Genomic DNA, 23,097 nt, shown 5'->3' with positions numbered 1-23,097 from the left:
CATCTCCTTAGGCCACACCCTCCTTCATTACACAAATACACATCACCTGATATATTTAAATCCAATAATCATTCAAGTTTATACAGCTTGGAGTTAGAAAATATGCATAAAAATGATATTGTCAAAATACTCACTTGCCTAATAAGTGTGCACACACTGTACATTAAAGTGCATATGATGGATGGAGTGTTCCTTTAATAGCACACAGATCATATCAAAATATTGTATGGCCTCGTTACACAATGTCTACATTACTTATTTATGTCTATACATCACAAATTCAGAAGTTACAAGTAGAACATACTTAAATATAAAAGTCTTTAATAACACGGCAGTGTTTCTATTTTAACAGTGGGACAGAGATCTAATTAACAAGGTTGCCAATTCCCTTTATTTTCTTAAAATTTTATGTACATGAAGGTTTTGTATAATGTACATTCATAGAAATCTCTATAATAATGTTTAATGTATGAATCATGTGACTATTACACTAGGTTCTTTCATAGCAGGCTGACATTTTATTTATTTTGTTCTTCATACAGATACTCATTTTATGTGTATTTGGTATAGCTATGCTGTACAGGGAATGACATATCTTCTTCATTGGATAGGATAGTGTTAATGATTTATAAAGGACACAACAAATGAGATAGAACACAGTCAGTAATGTTCAGGGAGGCCTACCATGTAAAACATGGAGGAAAACAGAAATGCCCTTTAGACCATATTTTTTTTACATGTTTTACTCCACAGCTCTGCCAATCCATGGAGTATAAAATGGAGAACAGGGAGACTATTTTTTGATTCACAGTTTTGTAAACAAATACAGATGAACAGAATCTGCTCAAGTAGAAAAGAAAGATGAAAAAAAAAATGTGGTTTAACCTGACAACTGATCCACAGAGTGCTTTCTTGTTTATATTATATAGTGATACTTCATGAGAATCACATCCCAGATTTGTTTTTTTTTATATATCCCTAAATAAAAATAGATTTATTACAAAAAATGAATAACACTTTGTCATAAAACAAGGAAGGCAGAAAACAATAGTCCTTTCAATCACTGGAGGGTAGGTTTAAGTAGCTATCCCTTGTGCAACAAGTTATCAAGTCTCTTGAAACTTCATGGGTGGAGAATCGGTGTCACCTAGCCAAGGTCACCCACTTCATGGTCCACAGGTGGTGGAACACTGGGCAGAACTGTTGATGACGATCCTGCAGTAAGGTAGCCAGCAACTCCAGGTCCTGTATAAGGATTAAGAATAAACATTTTTAAGTTCCCTGGATCTGGCTGGTGGAAAAGAAAGTAAGTAAGCTATTCCTCTCTCTTCACTGAATAAGTGTATACAAAACATCCATGTCAGGCATCTAACGGTGTGCTTACTTGGCCGTGAAAACTAAACAAATGTGCTATTTTCTAGATGCACAAAATCCCTTTCCAAGTCACCAATAAAATAATTGGTAACTCAAGAATTTAAATAACCAGCACTTACTTTACTGACTGTGTGTGTATTGCTGAAATGTCACAGGCTCCAACAAAGTTAAAGATTGCTGGATAAAGAAATGTACTTTAACAAAAACTTGTCTGTCATCATGGCGTTCCCTGCTCAAACACCAGTGAGCTGATTTCTTATCGCAATTAAGTCCTTCTTGTACAATACAATCATCCATATATTTTTATTAGTCAATGCGTCAGGTCTTGTGATTAAGACTGAGTCATTTATTTATTAACCACATGTCAATATGTCAAAGAGTTATGTCTAGTAGACTAGGTTAAGATAACATACCTAGGACACATACACTGACATATGCTGCTGTCTGATATGCTACAGCCCCAAGCTGACTAATCTAAGACTGGATGGGCCTTCTGGCTCTTATCTGCCGTCACTTTCTATGTTTCTATGTTTCTATGTTTCTAATCTAATGTAACAATGCTCTTAAGCAGAACACTGTTAAAGGACAAAACCAAGCTTTTAATGCCAAAGGGACATTAGAGTGTCTGACACCCCCACTACTTTAAATCCCTTCAAGACCATTTACATACAAAGTACGTCATGAAAGGATGTCCCCACAAAAACCATGACATACCTTGTACGTCATTGGTTAAAAACACTTTGTTAGGGTTAGGTAGGAGTTAGGCGTGCAGCAAGGTTTCACCAAGCCAGCGCTGGAGCTAACTAGATATGTGTATATCATGGGAAGTGAGATGCATACAGCCTAAACACATCTCCTGCATAAGCTAGGTGTCAGTGTATAAGTGTATCTAAAGCAACGTTCATCCTCTGGCAGTGAAATGTGTGCCCTGAACCCCCCCCCGATCACATGGCATTAACTATACCCAAGTGGACTCAATTTAACCAATTACATGAAATCTGAAAGCAGTTGGTTGTAACTGTCAAGATTTGACAGTTTTTAAAAGTAAATATTCCTTGTAAAATTATTTTAAGGTAATCTTATGGCTCGGAGCAAGGGAGAAAGAAACCACAGAAAGACGTTTAGGTGAAGTGCTGCGTTAAGGGCACAGTCGTGTGTGTTTCAGGAGCGCTTTTTTTAAAGGCTCCGTTTAAATTGTGAGTACGCACTCTGTTGGATACATATATACTACTTCTATATACAGACATACTGCACTATTATTTTTGTATTTCTGTTTTTTTCATTACATGTTACCATCCAGCGACTACTTATAAAGGGTGAGTCAAAAAAAAAAAAAAAATTAGGTCTATAGAGACATGAAAAAAAAAACAATGGGTAAATGGGAAGGGTCCCCTTTGTTATAGGATTAATTGCAGGCACCTGTCCTAAAGGGCATGAAGGCATTATTACCCACTTGTAAGGCTACCGCATAGAGGCTAGGGAAAAAAAAGGCAGCAACATAGAGAAATCTAGATTGTAAAAACCTAAACCTGAAGGTTAACTGTCAGTGCTGAAAAGCTAAAGCTGGCAAATTTCCCAAACATCTTCTGGCTTCTGCAAGTGTGTTGACTCTCTAGAAGGGCTCTTCAAAAATATTTTTTGAGTGCAAGGATCAAGCCAGGCGCACAACGAAGAGCAAAACATCTAAAGACAAACTGTAAAATACACAGAGCAAACTTGGAAACAAGCATACAGAAAGGTACACATAGCTTTATATATTCAAGTCTATTACTACATAAGCCAGGTTCGGTTATTCTTCTTATAACCACTTTTTACTTCAAATGTGCTTAAATTGTCAATGTGCATAAAAAGGGATTGCATAGGAGTGCCCATTATTAGCATTAAGAGTACTGGGAACAGAGAGGACATGCTCTACCTGCATTTAAAAGCTACACAGCAGTTAGCAAGCGACTTGGAAGAGAGCATCTAAAGCCCACTTCTCAGGTGATGGGGACTGCTACCAGTAAGAAGGGAATGGGAGACACCTGAAGGAAAGAAGAAAAGAAAGGAAAGAAGCAAGGGAAACAAGTTAGGAAGTTGCAGAAGAATAGGGATACAGAACACGAGGACATTCCCTCCTAAGGATGTTTGTTACAGTGTGAAAGGAAGGTTTAAACACCAAGTACAGTCAAATGTTAGAGTAAGGGGGCCCTACATTGTTCTCTCCTCACATTACAGCACACTATTCAATGGCTGGCAACATGCACTAATATATATATATTTATTAGCAGCCATCCCTCCTGTGTTCCAATGGCTAACGTTGTGTTATCTAATTTACATTTAAAAGCAGGGCCGGCCCAAGACAAAATGCTGCCTGGGCGAAGTTTAAAATGCCGCAGCCCCCCCATTATCTACCCCCACCCCCTGTACTTACCTTTCAGCAGTCCTGTGGCGAGTCTCCCTGCTCTGTCTCGGTGCCGGTTTGTAATCCTGAGCACCGGAAATGACATCATCTTCCGGCGATCAGCATTACAAGCCGGCACCGAGACCGAGCTAGAGGGCTCGCAGAGGAGAGAGAGAGGGGTGCCGAGCAGGTACTGAAAACTTGGTAAGTGAAAACCACTCGGCGCCCCTCTCTCTCTCTTCCGCTTTAAAAAAAAAAAAAAGGGGCTCGGGGCAGCAAGGTGCCGCCTGGAGCAGTTGCCCCACTCGGCTCCATTGTCGGGCTGGCCCTGTTTAAAAGGCTAATTGGTCATTAGAAAACCCTTTTACAATTACAATCAAAACCACACAAGTGTCTGCGCACCCAAATATTTGGGTGCGCAGACACTTGTGTGGTTTTGATTGTATTTAATTTGGAACATTTTGGGGAGTTTGTTCCTGTGTTTTTGCAGCACCACTTCACCAGAAGGTGTAACATTTATATTTAATTAGAATATTGCGCTTCACTTTTTTTGTATTTTGCCTTTTACAATTACGTTAGCACAGCTCAGCTAGAAATTTCCTTGCATTTTATGAAAGCAGCTAAGTCACCCAAAACATTTGAAATGTAGTGTACATGCATATGATTGATAGATAAAATTGGAAAATCCAGACTAGTGTGTCAGACTAGAGATAAAGCAATCTTGCAAAGGAATTTTGTTACACACAGAATCCCATTTTAATTCAATGACAGAAGAGGTGGGGTGTTAAGGGTTTTGTAGATAGTGGGCAACACCTTGCTGATGTATCTTTGTACCTGATCTGTGCTTGGTAAGCATTTCAGGTTATGAAAATACACGTCAGTCTAATACAGTGATGCAGAGTGTTAGCTGTAGTTTCATATGATCAGAGCATTTGTTTCAGATTTTACACTAATGTAACCAAACCAACTTTACTCATTGATTCAAACAATAATTATTTTAGATGGTTGATCGATATGTATCTTTTTTGAGTTTCTACCTTTTTAACTTGTATGTGTATTTTGAATCTCTACATCCCTGAGGATAGGGGAGGAGAACCACAGGTGCAAACAAAACGCTCATAGTATAATGGAATAGTGTTAAAGAAACACTCCAGCCATTATATGCACTATAATGCATTCCATAGGTGCATGGTCCCTTAACAATTTCATGTGGCCCATTTTGCAAATGCATGGGGGATCCCAAAATGCATTTGCCTCGTCAGCTAACAGCCCTGCAGGAGATGCATTCGGCCACCTTCATCTCCATCAGCTGGCTTTATCACCTGCTCTGGTTAACACTGCGTACAAGGGGCTTTTTTTAGACCCCAGTATGCATGTTTAAAGTCTTCCCCTTGATTGGGAGCACATTCCTGACACAGATTGGCTGCTTGAGCTGTCAATCATTGGCATGATGTACTCCCCTTGGTTTAATTGGAAGAACTTTGTTTTACAGATGGACAGCTTAAGCAGCCAATCAATGGCAAGAAACTTCAGATCATGAAGAAATAAAGAAGATTTTGCAGCATGGCTGCAGATTCTGGGTAAATTCCGGGTAAATGTTTTTTGTTTTGTTCATTTTGGAAGAATGCATATTAAAGTACTCAGAGTACTATAATATGCATACTTCTATGGTAGGACCCATTACATACGTTTTATAGATTAATGCACAATACTTTATTTAGAATTTCAACTTTGGGAGCCCTTTTTATTTCAGCCGTATGGTAGATAACTGTAGCCATGTCTGGTGGAGCTATTAAGATAAATGGGGGAACGCAGTCCTCAGTAATAAGAAGAGAATCAGCTTTTTAAAATGGCAAAAATGTTGAGAAAAAGAATACAGTAATTAGTAAAAGTAATGCAAGAGGTTACAACGCCAGCAAGTGTTAGTGGTGGTTAGATATTACGACATTTTTTAGGAGCAATGCTGGGGATAAAAGGCAAGAGGCTGAAGGGTTGGAGCTGCTGCCATAGATACTAGAGGGGCAATCCCACCCAAACGCTCTCTGATTTCCCCAGCAACATGCAAAGCAAACAGCCAATATATTTTATGAGCCCATTTTAACATTCATTATCAACTTTCAGAAAATATTAGTCAAATAAACCACTTTATTAGTTTGCCTAGAACCAACTTGAAGAGACAATGGATAAAGCGGTTTACCAGTGAGGTATCCTGCTGTTTGTGATTCAGAAATGAACAGGTCGTGTTTCTGATCTTTAAAGGCACTCCAGACAGAAGATCGAGACAGGATTTCATTTACCTACAAAATTAACATCATTGAAATAATCACAGTCCAGATTGAAGTAAATAGATTTACAGTTCACATTTATTGCAAATACATAATTGAACAGCAAATAGCTATCAACCATTTGTACATCTTCTGGAATTGTTCTGAAAATGAAGAAAATAAACTAGAAACTATTTGGCCAATCTATTCTGCCTGTTTTCTCCGATGTAACAACTCAAACCTTAATTAGTCCATGGTCTCGTATGAGATTCAGAATAGGAACATGCCTATCCCATTCCTGTACTTAGATACCACATTTGTGGAACAGTAAAGAGAAAAACGTACTTATGTTACATCAGCTGTGACACAATTTTGGACTATGACTTCTTCTAACATTTCTTCTCCTTTGAAATGTACTTTGTTAAATCCTTTTCATGTATTTAAATGTATATATCAAATCCTCTCTCACTCTTCTCTCCTCCAAGCTATACATATTTAGATCTTGTACTCTTTCATGATATTGTTTTACCCTGAAACCATCAGCCATTTTAGTAGCCCTTTTCTGAATTCTCTGTAGAATGTCGACCTTCAGAACTATACATAATACTCTAAGTGAGGTCTGACCAGAGATCACAAAAGTTGAAAACCGTATGTCAAAAACAAATGAATCAGTGAAAAACGATTAACAAAAAACTGACTTTTTATGTTTTTGTAAAGATGTGTAGTATTTTTTCTAACTTCAATTAAAATAATAACACAAGTAAGTAAGGAAGAGGACCATGGCAAACCCGGCAGAGTATGGGTACTCACCTGTTCTCCATACTGTAGACTATGAGTCATAGATTTAAGGGCTTTAACAATCTGAGCCTTTGTAGCTGCAGGGCTTTCCAAGTTCTCAAGGCCTTGCCCTTCCAGCAACCTTAGTAAATATGGAACGAGGTCAGCTTTCAAAGCCTGAAATACATTTTTAATTAATCCATGTGAAATCAAGTCTGCATAGATGTTAAAGTAACTTAAATAAATATCACTCCATAGGAAAGTTTAACAATAATCAGTAAATAGGTTTAATGTTATTTAGTTGTAAATAGATCCACAGAAAAAAATGATTCTTCCAAATTAAATATATATAACATTTTATTGCATATGTTGCCTTTTGTTCTGGAACATCTACAAGTCAAATAATGACTATATAATATATATATATATATATATAACAATATTTTAATAATAATTGTTAACAAAATGCACCAGTTAACATGAGGTACAAGGGGGAAACACTTTTAAACACATTCAATTGTGTAACTAGTCCTGTGACGCACACAGAATAACACTTTGTGTAAAACATTCCTAAAATTGTAAGCTAATTAGTTGAGATATTTTAAGAACACTAATCAGTAATCTACAATTATGCCCAGTGGCAAACAGCAAGGTTGCAATTACTAAATGTTCTAACTTCTAAGATACATTGAATATTCTTCTTACTTGTGCAACTAGCTCTGTTTGCTCCTTCTGAAACATTCTATTAAGTGCTTCACAGACCAATCCAATCACGTCTGAACGTCTTTTCATTCCACACATTAAAGGCCCGATAGTTTCTAATGAAGCCATTGATCGGACACATAGCTATAAAAGAAAGGGGGGATAGTATATTAATTCAAAAACCTCCAAAAATAATGCATAAGACATATAAAAATGCTTGTCAGATGTTAGAAATACCTCATTATCTGTCATAGTGTGGATCACTCTTATTGCACACTTTGGGATGGCATTGTTCTTATGGCTCATGGCCTGCAGAATCTTGGGCAGGTGACCCAAGGGTGGCACTTGATCCAGTAGCTGAGGTTGCGCACTAAAAAGACATACCGCTGCTGTGGTCACAGTTTCTAAAGTTTCACCCTAAAGGAATACAGATTTAAGCAAGTAAGTCAAAGATATTAACACAGAACAACTGCAGCCTAATATTTTTATTTTTTTAACTCACATTCTATTTACAAGGATAAACATTTATCAAAGAAAAAACATGACAATATAGTGTATTTCATAATGCAAGCATACATACGTATTACGGTTAATGTTAAAACTTAAGGCAGATAATGAACAAGGTGAAGATGCCAGCTAAAACGAGACAAGAAGAGAGCAAGCTCACAGCATGAGTTGTTGACCCACTCTCCCGCCAAATCCATTTTAGTAGACACCAGACTCTAGCCAAAACCAAACAGGATGGCCTGAGGACATGGCCTACCTGAGGGAAGGGTCACACTTAAGATGGCTTCAGCATTGTTTACTCTGAATCAAAGATAATGCCATCATTCTGACTTGTCTGTCTTTCATGTATTATTGTGAACGCCTGCTCAGTACTTGCCCTTTACTAACATTTATAGTTCATCCTTTTTAGCTTCAACTTACATGCGCATTATTCTTTTCTAGCAGTTCTGTGAATTTTTCTAGGAGGGCAATAAGAAAATCTCTTGGCTTCCGAAGCACCCATGCTGGCTGTGCAATGAATATTCTTAGGAAGACACCGCCTATGGCCAGTTCCCCTTGTCCCTCTCCAAATGCAACAGTGAAATCATCTCGCAGCTGTGCGGTGACAAAAAAAACGATGCTGTTAACAACTTGCAGGCAACAACATACCATGTATGTATTAAAAGGAAGAAACGAAAATAATACAAGAAAACTAAAAACACATTTATTGATAGATTAGGCACAATCATACAGCATATTTCAGCTGGTATCCCCTTAAAGGTATTGTTTTCTTCCTCTTGCAAATGTATTTGGCATCCCAAGGTCTTGCAGAAGTATTTTAGCTAAACAAGTCTGCTTACCAGTGCACATTTGTGTGCATTTTTTTTTCTTTCAACTGAAGAAGAGATATTATAGTACTTAAAATATACTTTAATATGGATTTTTCATTGAATTACTGTTTGCTGATATATTAATACTGGAAAATCGTTAGTACCACAAAGATGAATGTACTGCTTTCAATATAATGTAAAAGGAAAAGTTTAAAAAAAGTACACACAATATACACACACACAGGATATGAAATACGTACCTTCCAGTTTACATCAGGATTTTCTGCTTGTTGCTTAAAGTGTCTGAAAGAAATATGTTATTGCATTAAAAAAAAGTATAACAGGCAAAACATTAGATCAAGACTTTAAGAAAATATATAAAATAATCAATGAATGCATATGATTGGAGGTAAGACTTGTATAACATGAGGATCCTACACTGAACTTTCTTTTACCCACTTACTCTAACATCATTTCTCTAACTGTCGTAGAAACCTTTTCCCTGGAATTATCATTCCAGATTAGTTCCGGATTTTCGTGTGTTCCCTCAAAGATATGCACGGCGGCCTCCGGGTTGTCCCTCATGGCATCCATAAACACTCCAGGCAAAAACTTAGTTAGAGCAATTCTAACCTGCAAAGCCAGAAGAAAACCATTTTCAAGCAACTTCTAATGTATTTTACTTTCATTTTTATGTTTGGATTACAAAGTCACAAACAATTAGCTGGCAGTGAATGTTAAATGTTATCAAAAGCTCCCTATGCCTTCCTAGAATATCCCAGAATGCTAGGCAGAGCTACTTTGCTTTTGCAATAATTCCTTCCTTAGTAGAAGTAAGCAAATACAAACTTTCTTAACATAAATGAGAAATGTGAGGGAAAACCCGCCAAATCCTTGTAAATTTTACAGCTATTTTTTTGTGTGCATATATTTTTACATGTGAGCTAGCTCACCTTTGGGCCGATAAGTTTATCTGTAGTCATCTTGGCAAATAACTCAGCTGTTTGTGTTCGGACTTGCGGATGGGTTGAATTGCAAAACATATCTAGTAAGTAGATTAAAGCACCTGTGGGGAGATAAAAGGTTTAGCACTGGGAACAAAATATTGCTTAAAAAACACAATGTTTATAAAATAAATGATTCTTATCTTTCTTTAGAGATCTGACAAAACATTTGGTTTGGTAAGAGATGCAGAGGTAGAGCCAATCAAGAACTAATAGGAGTTCATGAAATTTGCATATGGTTTTATTGTGACTTGCTTCAAGTCTCATTTCATATATTGAAATTCATTCAATACAATAGTGATAAGCTTTATGTTTGAGTAATTGTTTTGGAGGTATTAGGTTGAAAAGATCACTTGAACTAAACCACAACAATCATCAACTTAGCAACAGAGCGGAGATAAGTCGATGCGACCATAATCATTAAAGTTAAGATACTTTCCTCAAGGAGTAAAAATAAGGTGGGATTTATTACATTTATATTGATTATTCTATTCTGTAAACACTGCTAAATTTGTACATAGTTGTAAGATATAAGATTTGGAAACGGTGACTGATTTAACTCCCGTATATTTAAAATAAGTGAACCACTAGATACCTTTTGCCATGGCCTCCTTTATAATTTTTGTACTTGATGTCAGAGAATATAGAGTTGCAAGAACAAGCTGTCGGCCTACAAAATGTCATAAGCAAACAAAAAAAAGGTTAATCAACAGTTTTTAGGTATTTAAAAAGGTAAAACTTTTTGAAGCATACTTACAATAATCACCAGTTTGAGCAAAATCATTATCATTTTATGGTACAATTATAAAAACTATTAGGTTTTGGAAATATTTCCAAATTCCAATACAGGCTTTTTTTCTTTTCATAAAATGTATTTGCACAGTAAGCATATGGAAACATTCTTTGTGAGAGTTTTAGAGGTTGGCACACAAAAGAACATTATTGTATAAAGGCAAGATTTTTATGAAAACTTTCCCATATGAAACAAATTATTGTTATGTATAACTAAGCTTAAACATAATTCATAAAACATTGCAGAAAAGATGTACAATTTTAGATGGACCTATAAGCATACCTAGGAACTTCTGGGCTCCGGCTTCCCGGAGCCCTCCCTTGCGGGACACGGCCAGGACTGCACACTGACGTCGGCGGGCGTTCCCGCTGACGTCGGCGGGCTTTCAAGACCCCGCTCCCGCAACCCGGAGGATTCGGATCTTGACCCGGAGAACCGGAGGAGCAGCGCTCACCAGGCAATCTCTGGGTCAAACCCGGAGAGTTCCCAGGTATGCCTAAGAGTACATTTAAGGACGTGGAATTAAGCCCAAATTCCTGTTTACTATAGGTGGGCATTTGTAAGGAGAAGCCAGTACTTACTTGTTGGTAATGAATGCAAGAGAGAGAGCAAGCTGGACAGTACCATAGACTCTGCAATGTTGTTAACACACTCCTGATTACTGGTCACTATATTGACAACCTATTGGACAAAAATAGAAATCACAAATTCTAAAATAAAGAGTACCTGTTTATTTCACAAACTATTCACATGTTACAGTTACATGATAAGACTCCATTTTGAGGAATGTAAAGTCTACCTTTTCTGAATAGCCTACTAGTAGGAAAGAACTTGGGCCTTCACATATAGTTAAGAAACCAGAAAATTATTTTTGCTCATGATAGACTCAGTTTAAGCAGGTCAATTAACACTTATGTTTACAAAGCAAAAATGCTGACATTACCACTGATCTAAGTTGTTACCTCTAAAGCAAGTTGCTGAACTTTGCCTGCTCCATGGACCCGCAACAATGAAAATAATAGTTTGAAATGGCCAATGCATTCAGTCTCAGAACCTAAAAATTAAAATCAAATAATGAAACCAGTGTTATTCCAGGTTAACGGGAAACAAGATTAAAAAGGATGTCATGATAAAAAGAAATTATATTTCACACCAATTTCACCATAGAAAAGAACATTTATAAAATGATGTCCCTTACCAGGGTTGTGTTTAATGACATTCCTCAAGGCTTCCAAAGCCATTTCCACTCTTTGTAATCTGTCCACATGCTGATCAGATTCCACCTTCCCTGTCTGGGTAATGGCCATCAACGTGTGGAGGTACTGTGCTTGAGACCCAATATAATCCAGAAGACTTGCTGCAAATGATTTCGGATGCTGGTCACAAAAAGAGACAAGTTATAAATTTAGGCATTAAAACCTTATAATAGCAGGCATTTTGTATGGCCCACCCGTCATTCATTCCTACACAAAATGTGTGAGGGGAAAAAAAGTCTCAATTCTTGTATTCAAATTTCACAATTCATTCAAAGCCACTATTCAAATCTTAAACTAGACGGAGATATTTTGTAATTCTTGCAAGAATTATTTATTTGATTAAGATTATGGCATTAAACACACTTTACAGAGGACACTCCCCAAAAAAGCCAACATTTTGGTGACGGGGCAGATACTCACTTCCAGTTGGAAAGTAGGCTGCTCGTTGTATACCCGTACAAAAATCTCACCAACAATAAGTTCCTTTGCATGATCGCTAAACACAAACTCTGCTCCATAGCTTTTGTCACAATCTCCCTAAAGATAAACAAAAATAATGCAGAGAAGATTAAATTGAGAAACGTAGGATTAGTATACAAAACCTAGTGACAAAAACATTGGTGATATTTCAACAGCAATTCCAATATACCATCTTAAACTGTACAAGGCCAGATTCATATTCAAGACCATTTGATCACTGGACCATTTTACTGGAGACCAGTGGTAAACTCTGTACAGAGTAAGTGTATACCGTGTGCAACAAATCAAGCTGACAAACTGTACTGAATAGTTGAAGGACAAGTAACAGACACATATTAGGCACACATCGTAATTCAAAATAAATTATTACTGGACTAAGTAATTTCCATACCCACAATACTATGATAAACTCAGCCCTGGTTTCTTCATTTAAAGGTAATATGTAAGTCTCAGGGAGACAAAGGGACTGATATGTGTAAAGTATAAATGTCTCACCCGTCTGATCATACTCTCCTGCTCGGTTTCAAGAAATTCCAAAATCTCAGCTCTTGTCCCGTTGTTCCATATCAGATAAGGACTCTCTGTGTTACTGTTGAGCATCTTAAGAATCTACATATACAAAATATCAGATACATAAAAAAGTGCTAGCTAATAATGAATCAGAAATGCGTGAATATGCTCTCCCACATTCTAAAGTTAACGGCTTTGTAATTTATTTGTATAAAACCATGGTAATGTATCCTAGGCATGTAACTCCTGCATACTGCAAACAGGTTAATAGACTAATTCAAAGTAATCTCCAACTCTTCTATGCACATTTTTATATATTTCATGCCAGTGATTTGTTGCTGGGATTGTGGAGCAGACATTATGTTGCAGACGTTGGAACTTCAGATTTCACAAACCCAAAAGAAAAATTCATATTAAAGTACTCACAAAGTACTAAAAAAAACATTTATGTTTGGGGTGAGGCTGCTTGGAGAAGTAGATTATCCCTCTCTTAAAAAAAATAACAAAAAAATCTTATGTCAAATTATTTGAGGAATGTGCTAAATATAAAATGAATAAGCATGATACAGTTTTGGGAATTCAGTGATACAGTAAAGGGACAATAATACTCTTTGTATCCAAAAATGATTTGTTGGATGGGAGATTCTGATTTTTAGAGGCAGGGTTGGACATCTCCTGGGACTAAAATAGCTACAGCTCTTAAAAGTGTTACTGCTGGTGTCTACATCATTGTGCTTCTATAATGCTCTTTAATAATATCAAATTATACCCATTTGTGATACATACATACTTACTTTATTTTAATAGAACTTAATACACTTCTGCTTCTAGAGTTGCTTACTGTCCTTACCATTTATTAGACATATACTTTAAACTTTAAAGTTGGAAGCATGAGTCAGATGTTAATGTAACACTTTACTTAATGAATCAGTTTGTCGTTGTCTGTCAATTGAAGTTTTGTTGTACCCTGTAAATATGTATACTGCAAGAAGCGCTGCGTAAATTGTTGGTGCAATATAAATAAAGGACAATAACAATGTACCTCTGGGGGAGATGAAACAGAGAGTTTCCTGGCTATGTAAGGGGTCAGCATTCCAGCTAAACTTTTCCGTATGGCCGGATTTTCAGGCGTCTCATGGTCTCCAGATAAATAACCACCCAGTCGGCTCAGGGCAAGAAGGCTCAACTTGGCAAGGGTGTTAGCAACTTCCTATTGAATAGGAAAAAAACATTTTAATTGCAACCAATCAAAACCAACAAATCTAATGCTAAAATGCAGGATAAACATTCTAAAGTCTGTGAACCAAAAATAATAGTATTAGAATATTTAAGACTTCAGTGCAAGTACTACAATACACTATGAAACTAGCATAGCAGTAGAAGTAACACATTACTCCTTTACAAGAAAACACTTTCAATTTAAAAAAAAGCTTAGTTTTTGCTTACAGATTTTAATATACAGTTCTTGGTACATATGATAAGGCTGTGAGTACAGTGGGTGGTTTAAAGTACCTGTTGATTAGTGTCTTCATTCTTTTGAATTCCACTTTCCTCTAGTGTAAAATCATAGTTGAAAGGGTAGACCAGCAAATGCCACAAAATCCCTGCTTGAAACAAGTGTGTCTGTAACCAGTAATCCACCGCAAAGGAGCTGACGCATTCCACTGCCAGGGCAGCCAACCTTTGGACCTTCTAAAAAAAAACAGAAATATCACCCTGTTTTAACAATATTTAGATTTTAGCTTTGAAATATCATTTTAACAGACAAGTACTGCCTTGATATTAACCTAATATTGATTTTTATGATGGACTATATTAAAAAAAAATTGACACTAAGTGGGCATAGACATAGGGGGTTATTGCTTACAGGTGCACCATATGCAAAGCCTAAACCAATCTTACATATAAACAGAACTACCATTTCATACACAGGATGTGCCACATAGTGGTTTTTTGCTCATTTTCATTTACAGATATTTTATCAGATGCAACCCAGCTTATTATATTCTTATTTTTTGTTTTCCATTACTCCTGATGTATAGGAGGCACCAATCTTACTATAATATCGCAAGCAGTAACAAGCAGCCGTACCTTGCCATAATAAAGAACTCTGCAGAGGTCTTTAATGATATTGGGCATCTCTGTAATCTTCTCCCTGCAATCTTCAAACTGAGCCGCAACACTGTAGCACTTACATATATACCCACATACCTGTAAAGAAGTGTGGTCAGATTATCAGAAACTTGAAGTTTAATATCTAAATTCGATATTTAACACAGGGTTATTTGAGAAACAGAATAGCATCACTTGGGGTTGTAATATTAGTTATGAGTAGACACAAAGTGGTCACATGAATTCATATGTTTTGGAGGGTTATTAACATTAAGTTTACTAAAGTGAAACAGTTGGTTCTCACTCAGAACTTCTTTTCCCTGCCGGCCCCTGGCGACACTAGTAGATAGGGCAGGACTCACAGAGCTCACCCCCAGTCCTCCCATGACTAAGGCCGCCTGTCACGAGAGTGATTGCCTAGAAAAAGAAATGCAACGCTCCCAATGCCGCTGGTCCACCTAAACCCCTCCCCACCACGGCAGAAGAGAGAGAACCACAGACCCCACAGGGTCCAAGTAAGACACCAGGCCAGACAGGGGCTAAAAGTACAGAGGATATCCCCTGACCAAGGGGGCTTAGCCCAAGGAACAATATACAAGAACAAAGCGTCACACATATCATTTCATGTATGAAAGCGGAAGCTATTCGTGTCACCTGCACTTAACGAAAGCTTTCCACATTTCAAATATAGCACTGTTGGTGGGAAATAACTTATGGGTGATGATAGCACCACTAATGTAAAAGGATTTATATTCCAAAATATAGCTGGTAAGATACCTGTACAAACATGTCGTCTGGTTTACTTGACCATGTTAATACTGAAACACAACGAGAGAAGGCCTCTTGCAGCACCTGAAACAGAGAATCCGGACAAGCCACTCTAAAAGACTTAAAAAAATCAGCATTTTGTAAATAAAGACCCTCAACAGAGAATGTCATGTTGTTACTAAACCACCCTAAAGGCAACCAGAATCAGTAGACCAATAAGTGAATTTTTCATAAAATAGGTTATTTGTGCTCACCAATACCAAAAAAACTAAGATTAAAACAAATGGTTCCAGTTAGCATTATACGTTCGAAACTTTCAATAGCGTGAAATGTACCAATGAAGGGGTAAACAGGAATGACTAAACAAGTAAACAAGTAATTTACAGTAATTAACAATATTGTCTGTACCTCTATGCCATTCTCTCTTCTGAGTTCTTCTGCATTAAGTGCCGAGCAGTTGACTGTGTGAAATGCCAACTCAGTTGCAGCAGGCAGCAGAGACACCTTTGAGAAAAGTTGTTCATCAGATGTCTCCATGGTGATGGTCCTAATGAGCATGGGGTAGCCAGCATACTTGTAAGGCTGAAGGTCTTAAAAACAACAGTATACAGGTAAATTGAGAATTGTGTTTTCATTTTAAATCTAAGACAGGAGATGGCACCTCAGTCTACAAACTTTCATTTTTGCATATCCAAGGAACGACTAATGTAACTTAATCTGCAATTACTTTTTACGTAAAAACCAAAACTATATCTAATCTCTAGCCTTACATTTTCTTTTATGTGAGACGGAAAGAAATCTGGAAACAGAATACCAGTACCAGAAATATAGTTATCTTCAAAGCTGTCTGACCGCAAATTAGAAAATGGTTTTCCAGCCTACTGTACTTTTTAGCTGTGACTAACACAACACAGAAGCCGAGTTTCCAAAACGATGACAATGGAGAAGATCAAAGGTTCTAAATAAATGTTGTAAATAAACACCCTCAACGGAGGCTCTATTAATTATATCTATGAAGATAAACCTGATTCAATTTACCTTCCTTGTGTCTGTTGAAAAGGATGCTTTGGGTCTTCAAAATCAGGATTATATTTTCCGGATCTGGCCCATCTATGATCTTGGTAGATTTTGTGCACAAGAACTCGTATGCCTTATTGACTTTCTCAAACATATCCTACAAGATGGGAAAGGCAACAAGCTGTGGCATCATACATACATAAATACACACACAGAAAATATATAATATGATTATATATATATATTATATATAAATTGTACAGTTTTTTTTACACAACGTAAAATCATAATATATTGAACAAGTTTGGTTAAAAAGACATTTTGTACTGACTCCAAGACATAATGGCATCGATGATTGAGCAGTTGGCAAATACATTGACTATAATGGATTTTTTATTTCTGTATTTATTATTCTGGATTATGGAATCATTACCAAAGCAGAACCTTTCCAAAGTACAATATGTTTATTTTTTTCCAAATACATACCCTCCCTTCTGGGTTCTTGTCTGGGTGATATTTTTGGGCCAGTCTGAAATAAGCTTTCCTGATCTTACTCTCATCATGCCTTAAAAATAACAAAATACGCATGGTATAATTGCCATTTGCAGAAGCACAAATTTCTAGCTATTTTGTACTGTGGTAAGCACATAACAGAAAGATACATTAAACTGATTCAGTCATATAGAAATTCTAGGATTCTAGTATTTAATTGCTGGCCTAACATTAGACAGGTAATGGTAGCACAACATATCAACAACAAAAAACAGACAGGATTGTCAGGAGGAAATGTAAAACAGGTAAAAAGGATAAATATTTAATATGCTAACCTACAAGATACAACACATTAAAACAAATAGAACTGTTGTGTCAGGTCAGTGCTCTCTAAGATCATGTGAAAGTTACAGAGGGCACATTTTCAGGAAAAAATACTTGGGGGTGTCTAACGTACAATAAAGAGTTTTACTTACTGGCCCTGGCCTTTAGGAAGCCCAAGGACTTCATAGGCATCATCAATAGACATGGTTGGAGGCTTTTTCTCTACCTCCTTTTTCCATGAATCAAGAGTATCCTTCAAGAGTTTCACCTGAAATGACAAAACATCTGTTTTAGACACAATACAATACAATGAAAAATTATATAGGAAAGTTCTAGAACAAAGTACATTTAGACTATTAGATCTCAAAGATCCAGAGTTTTTGATAATCTGTTTAGGGGTTGGGAACCAGTCAGACCAGGAATATATTGCTCAACATAAACACAGAATGATACACTAGGTTTTTACATTCCTGGGAGTTATCCATCCCTGTCTAGATACAAGAAGTATATGGTCAGTATATTTTGAAATTGTATCAATACATTTTAAATATGTTACACTGATGTTATCACTGTTTATCTTAGCTCGATGTAACAAAAACATCAAAGAAAAAGCTACATGAAACTGGTCTCTGCTTTTGAAAATGGATAAACAGACATGTGCTAATAAAACAAATACAAGTTTTTTTTTTTTTTAACTTGCTAGCACTGCTAATTCATTTCAATAATATGAGTGAAATTTGTATTTTCAATTAAATGCCCATGACTTACAGGATCCTTTATGGGCCAATCAGGAAAGCGGAGTGTGTCACAGAAGTGTTTCAGGTAGTAAATGTTACAGAACAGTTCATTCTCCAGTTGAGGATAGTTGATAACTGGTATAGGACAATACTGATAAAGTGCTCTAGTGTTACTCTGAAGCCGAGGGCTGAAATCTGCCAAATGAGCAGCAATCTTCTCTATCATAAGACGTCTGCAAACAAACATATAATTATACACTACCATACAGATTAGCAACAAATGTTAAAAAAGCAAAACAATTATGTGACTCAGATGTTCTATAGCATTTCAAATAAATGGACGTGCTTAACTTAAGGTAACTCAAAAGGCCTCTTTGCAAACAAAACATTATACGTTTCTATTCTTATGTTTGTATCTGTGCATGTACACAGATATTCTGTATGACCCTATAGCAATGCACATTGCAAAATAATGCATAATGAAAGCAATGTTCAGTATCATATATTTTAATATTCACAACACAGGCGGTTTGCAGAACAATAAATACTTTTTTGTTATATGCATACTAATATGTATAATTAAAGTAAAAAAATAACCAATCAGTAAACTACACATAATTATATACAAACAAGCATCAAATAAATACAATTAATAAGAAATCATTTTTATTTTTTTAACGTTAAGGTAAAAACAAGAGAAAACACAAAGACAAGACAAGATACCTCATCTCACTGCTCCATATAGCTTCTGGGGTGTCAAACTCTCCAAGGAATATTTCAGAGAATTTTTCTGGTTCATAATTTTCCAGATAGCACACCATGGCTTCAGGAAGAATGTGGCCAAGAATGCTCCTCTGAAATATATCAGTTCCTTTGCTCTTTAAGAGAAAAAAATGTTCAATGTTAAGTTAGTGGCATTTTTGGTTTCTCTCAGAAACTGTAATACATGGTTTAAAATTGGAAAGAGACACACGGGACACACACTTGGGCGTAGGAACCCCTAAAAAATGGAGGGGGTAGCATTTTTCCCCATCAGATACCTCTTTCCTCACTATGCCCTACCCCTCTTTCCTCACTATCCCCTACCCCACTTTCTCCACAACTCTTTTTTTTGCAAACAAGTACAATAATATATAACTTGAAACACTGGTAAAAATAATGTACATTTAATACATTAAATATAGGAAGAAAACAGCTAATATTTTTTTAAATATTGGACCCCAGGAAAGCATTTCCTTGGGCCCACCTCCTTGCTCCCTAGCATGCACTCACACCCTCCCTCCACTCCCACACCAAAAGAAAATATATGCCACACAGACTGCAGATTAGGGGTTGACTGTGAGTGTCAGTGCAGTCTTCCCTCCTTCTGACCCTACAGGTATACATAATCTATGGAAAAATAGCATAGCAGGTATAGATCAACAGCAAAACACACACACCCAGCATTGCATGTATAGATCAACTGAAAGTCTCATGAAAACTCAGCACTGAGGGTATAGATCAAATAAACAACATGGAAACAGCACTGAAGGTATAGATCAAATAAATAACACATGGAAACAGCATTGTAAGTATAAATTAACTGGAAATCACATGTAAACTCAGCATTAAAGGTATAGATAAAACCCCCTAAATTACAGGCATATATCACAGGTTGCACACCACAAAGGCCAGCCCTGGCGTCTACATTCCCCACATAGAACCTGACCAGCACCCAGATTACAGAAACAGATTACAGTCCAGAGTGAGCCAACTTTGTCCCCAAGCAGCTCAGCGCGAGCCAACTTTGTCCCCAAGCAGTCCAGCAGGAGCCATTTTTGTCCCCAAACAGCCCGCTCTATACCTTGTCCCATAAACACCCTGTCTGTGCCATCTTGGTCCCCAAGGCTCAAACACCCTGCTTGTGCCAGTTTTGCCTAAATCACATCCATGATACACATATCCATTAATGCATTCTCACAAATCATTTTCTAATAAAATGTAGTTGCTTAATATGTTCTTACTTCTTCAGATCGAAATGCTTGTTTTGTGTGTGCATACTTCAGAAATCTACAAATAAAACAATATAAAACAAAAAAAACTGGTTAAACAATGTACACTTTGTTACAATTTCTTTTGCTTTAGAATAGTAGGTGTTATCACTTAGTTGAGTACTCATCCCCCCCCCCCTTGGAAAGATAATTAAATTTCCAAACATTTAAATAAACTAGATAATTAAAAATTCTTGGGATGAAAAAGACTATAACAAGACTATAACATGTAGCCCTTGGGGGTTAATATTCCTACCAAAGCTTAAAGACTGGTTTGTTTTTAATTATTACATTCAGGTACATAATGTGAAATGCCTTAGCTATTTGTGGTAGAAATGCCATAGTATATTTTTTCCCAAACTAGATAAGAACATGATTTTAATAATAAAGAGTCTCCCTTTTGAAGGACACAAGAAAACAGCTCTTATTGTATATTGGAGGATGTTCGCCACCAATATATATGGAAATGAAAATATAATAAATACAAAGTAATTTGTATTTAAAAAGGACTTGGTGTTCATATTTTTGTTGTGTAACTGTGCAGTTATGTCATTACTGGGCTTGTTTATTGCACCTTCCCAAAATCCTGCTTTGTTTGCTTTCTAGATAAATTAAAAAGAGCAAAGCAAAGTTATTCCAGTTTTCACAAAAGTGGTAGTTATGCTCAGTTCCCCCTTACCTGGCTACAGGAAGAACATTGGAGCCTGTGTACATCATAATGAAGAAGAACACTCCAGTAAGATAGAATCTAGGCAGCTGTGGGTTGTCTTGCATGATGTGATAGAGCAATATGGAAACTTTCTCAACCAAAATGGGATCAAATGTCAGCAGAAGCTAAGAAATGATTGGGGGGAGGCAAGCAAGAGAGTTAAACATAATTTTGATTATTTAAGTTTAAAACATCAGCCCCTAACCTAAAACCAAAACAGGTAAAAAAAAAAAAATTGGGAGCATTACTAATGAAAGTAGTAACGTACCTGTGTTATGTGAGGCAGGCAGGTGTTGTCAGTCAGCAGTCTCTTTATCTTGGGCAGTGGTCTAATAATGGCATTATCCTGATCCCTAGAAAAAATATTTACCTTTTAACCACAAATATTAAAACATAATAAACGGCAACTTGTGTTGTGGTGCACTTAATAGTTTAACAAAATGGATACTAACACCACCAGAAACACAAACATAAGGGGAAGCTTGTGCATTGCAGTACTACACTACACCCCAGGAAAACAACATAATTTATCTTGAAATATTTGAGGCATACATCTAACATATATATCATCCCATTATAGAGTCAGGGAAAAAACAGAAGTACACAGTTAAAGCCTCAGCTGGAAAACAATCATTTAATTGTTTACAAGATACAAATAATTGCAATTTTATGGTACCATAAATACTTCCTGTACCATATTAACCATAAAACATTTTATTTTTATTTATAATAGGTAGAGTATTTTGGCTGATATATATATATATATATATACCGTACTTACCGGCGTATTACACGCACCCTCGCCGGAACCGGAAGTGCGGGAGACGCGGCTGCAGAGCGTGCAGCACAGAAAGTTATCGGCGTATAACACGCAGGTAGGGTTTAAACTTATTTTTTTAGATATAAAAGTGCGTGTTATACGTCGATAAATACGGTATATATATATATATATATATATATATATATATATATATATATATATATATATATATATATACACACACACACACATACATACTGTGCTGGTATTTTTTATGCATGTTCATCTTATATATAGATAAATACCAGGAGTGTGGAACACTACTCATGCGGAAATGTCTCACATCTCGGATCACGTGTATGTTTTGTTACCTGCTGGGAAAGTATCCACACATGGTGATCAGCATATTCAGTATTAGGGTAGCAAGATCAGTCTCATTCAATACAGCTTGCCCAGTAGCCAACAAACACCACTTCAGCTGGGGTATAACTTGGAGAGGTCGCCAACCATCCATACCCTGGGCCCAGCAGCGTGTTTTGGGGCTCAAGGCTCCTTTGGTCCAGAATTCTTGCATCTATCAAAAAAATGATGTCTTAGAAGCTTACTGTATTTTCCATAAGGGGATGCTGTTATAGTCAAGATTGCCTCAAAAATGAATTACTCCAATATCTAAAAAATCAAAATTGTCTTCTCTTTTCTTGTAAGAGCAGCCACTACTGGGGAGGCAGATGTAATGTCAAGGGTAGAAATTACAAGTCTGAATATTAAAGAACAAATATTTAAAGAAAGGAATCTGGATCTGCTTATAGTTTTTATCTCAGATATGATAATTCCTCTGACAATTTTGTCATACCTCATTCTTTATTGCACAACACATACATTCCAATGATGCCTTTAATAAAGATCACTGGAAGACAATTTCACATTTCAATGATACTTGCACATTTTCTGCTCCATTCATCAAGTATAACAGTTCCATAAAAACACACACACACACACACACATCTCTAACATCCATGTGTATAAGCATGCATAGTTGTACGAACAGCATCTCATACACACATTATACGGGCATTGGGTGGTATTTCAGGGAGACTACCTCAGTAAAGCTGTATGGTCCACTTCTTTCTTTGTCAGCATTACCAAAGTACCACTCTTTTTCACTTTCCCTCTTCATATCAGGTGATGCTTCAATGACATTGCTCTGTAGAATGAAATAAAAAATACCTCTTGTGTGTTGGAAATTATGCTAGTCTGTCAGAATATAAACTTAAATTTAAAAAGTGTTT

General features: G+C 36.6%; 1 protein-coding gene across 2 annotated transcripts in view; it reads right to left on the bottom strand.

Annotated features, from left to right (window-relative positions):
* Positions 1-304: 304 nt before the first annotated feature.
* The window catches only part of DNAJC13 (DnaJ heat shock protein family (Hsp40) member C13), a 57,403-nt gene continuing 34,610 nt past the window's right edge, over positions 305-23,097 (bottom strand). Inside the window, exons 27-57 of one of the 2 annotated variants that reach the window (XR_008354249.1) lie at positions 22,908-23,012; positions 22,180-22,382; positions 21,317-21,401; positions 21,019-21,173; positions 20,313-20,358; positions 19,033-19,187; positions 18,341-18,542; positions 17,725-17,840; positions 17,243-17,321; positions 16,778-16,913; positions 16,148-16,329; positions 15,749-15,823; positions 14,951-15,070; positions 14,372-14,551; positions 13,902-14,069; positions 12,845-12,958; positions 12,290-12,406; positions 11,812-11,989; positions 11,576-11,667; positions 11,195-11,294; positions 10,416-10,490; positions 9,770-9,882; positions 9,280-9,449; positions 9,077-9,119; positions 8,428-8,601; positions 7,738-7,917; positions 7,504-7,644; positions 6,832-6,975; positions 5,955-6,054; positions 3,290-3,398; positions 1,132-1,245 (exon numbers count right to left, since the gene is read on the bottom strand). Coding sequence is in view for 1 of the 2 variants with exons in the window: in XM_053466329.1 (XP_053322304.1) it covers positions 1,148-1,245; positions 5,955-6,054; positions 6,832-6,975; positions 7,504-7,644; positions 7,738-7,917; positions 8,428-8,601; positions 9,077-9,119; positions 9,280-9,449; positions 9,770-9,882; positions 10,416-10,490; positions 11,195-11,294; positions 11,576-11,667; positions 11,812-11,989; positions 12,290-12,406; positions 12,845-12,958; positions 13,902-14,069; positions 14,372-14,551; positions 14,951-15,070; positions 15,749-15,823; positions 16,148-16,329; positions 16,778-16,913; positions 17,243-17,321; positions 17,725-17,840; positions 18,341-18,542; positions 19,033-19,187; positions 20,313-20,358; positions 21,019-21,173; positions 21,317-21,401; positions 22,180-22,382; positions 22,908-23,012 (3,846 nt within the window). In the remaining variant the exon portion in view is untranslated. Of the gene's footprint in view, positions 1,246-3,289; positions 3,399-5,954; positions 6,055-6,831; positions 6,976-7,503; positions 7,645-7,737; positions 7,918-8,427; positions 8,602-9,076; positions 9,120-9,279; positions 9,450-9,769; positions 9,883-10,415; positions 10,491-11,194; positions 11,295-11,575; positions 11,668-11,811; positions 11,990-12,289; positions 12,407-12,844; positions 12,959-13,901; positions 14,070-14,371; positions 14,552-14,950; positions 15,071-15,748; positions 15,824-16,147; positions 16,330-16,777; positions 16,914-17,242; positions 17,322-17,724; positions 17,841-18,340; positions 18,543-19,032; positions 19,188-20,312; positions 20,359-21,018; positions 21,174-21,316; positions 21,402-22,179; positions 22,383-22,907; positions 23,013-23,097 lie in introns of both variants that reach the window. The other variant, XM_053466329.1, reaches the window with a different exon arrangement.

The sequence above is a fragment of the Spea bombifrons genome, chromosome 5, assembly GCF_027358695.1.
Source record: "Spea bombifrons isolate aSpeBom1 chromosome 5, aSpeBom1.2.pri, whole genome shotgun sequence".
Taxonomy (NCBI): Eukaryota; Metazoa; Chordata; class Amphibia; order Anura; family Pelobatidae; genus Spea; species Spea bombifrons.
This window is presented reverse-complemented; position numbering and strand designations above follow the sequence as displayed.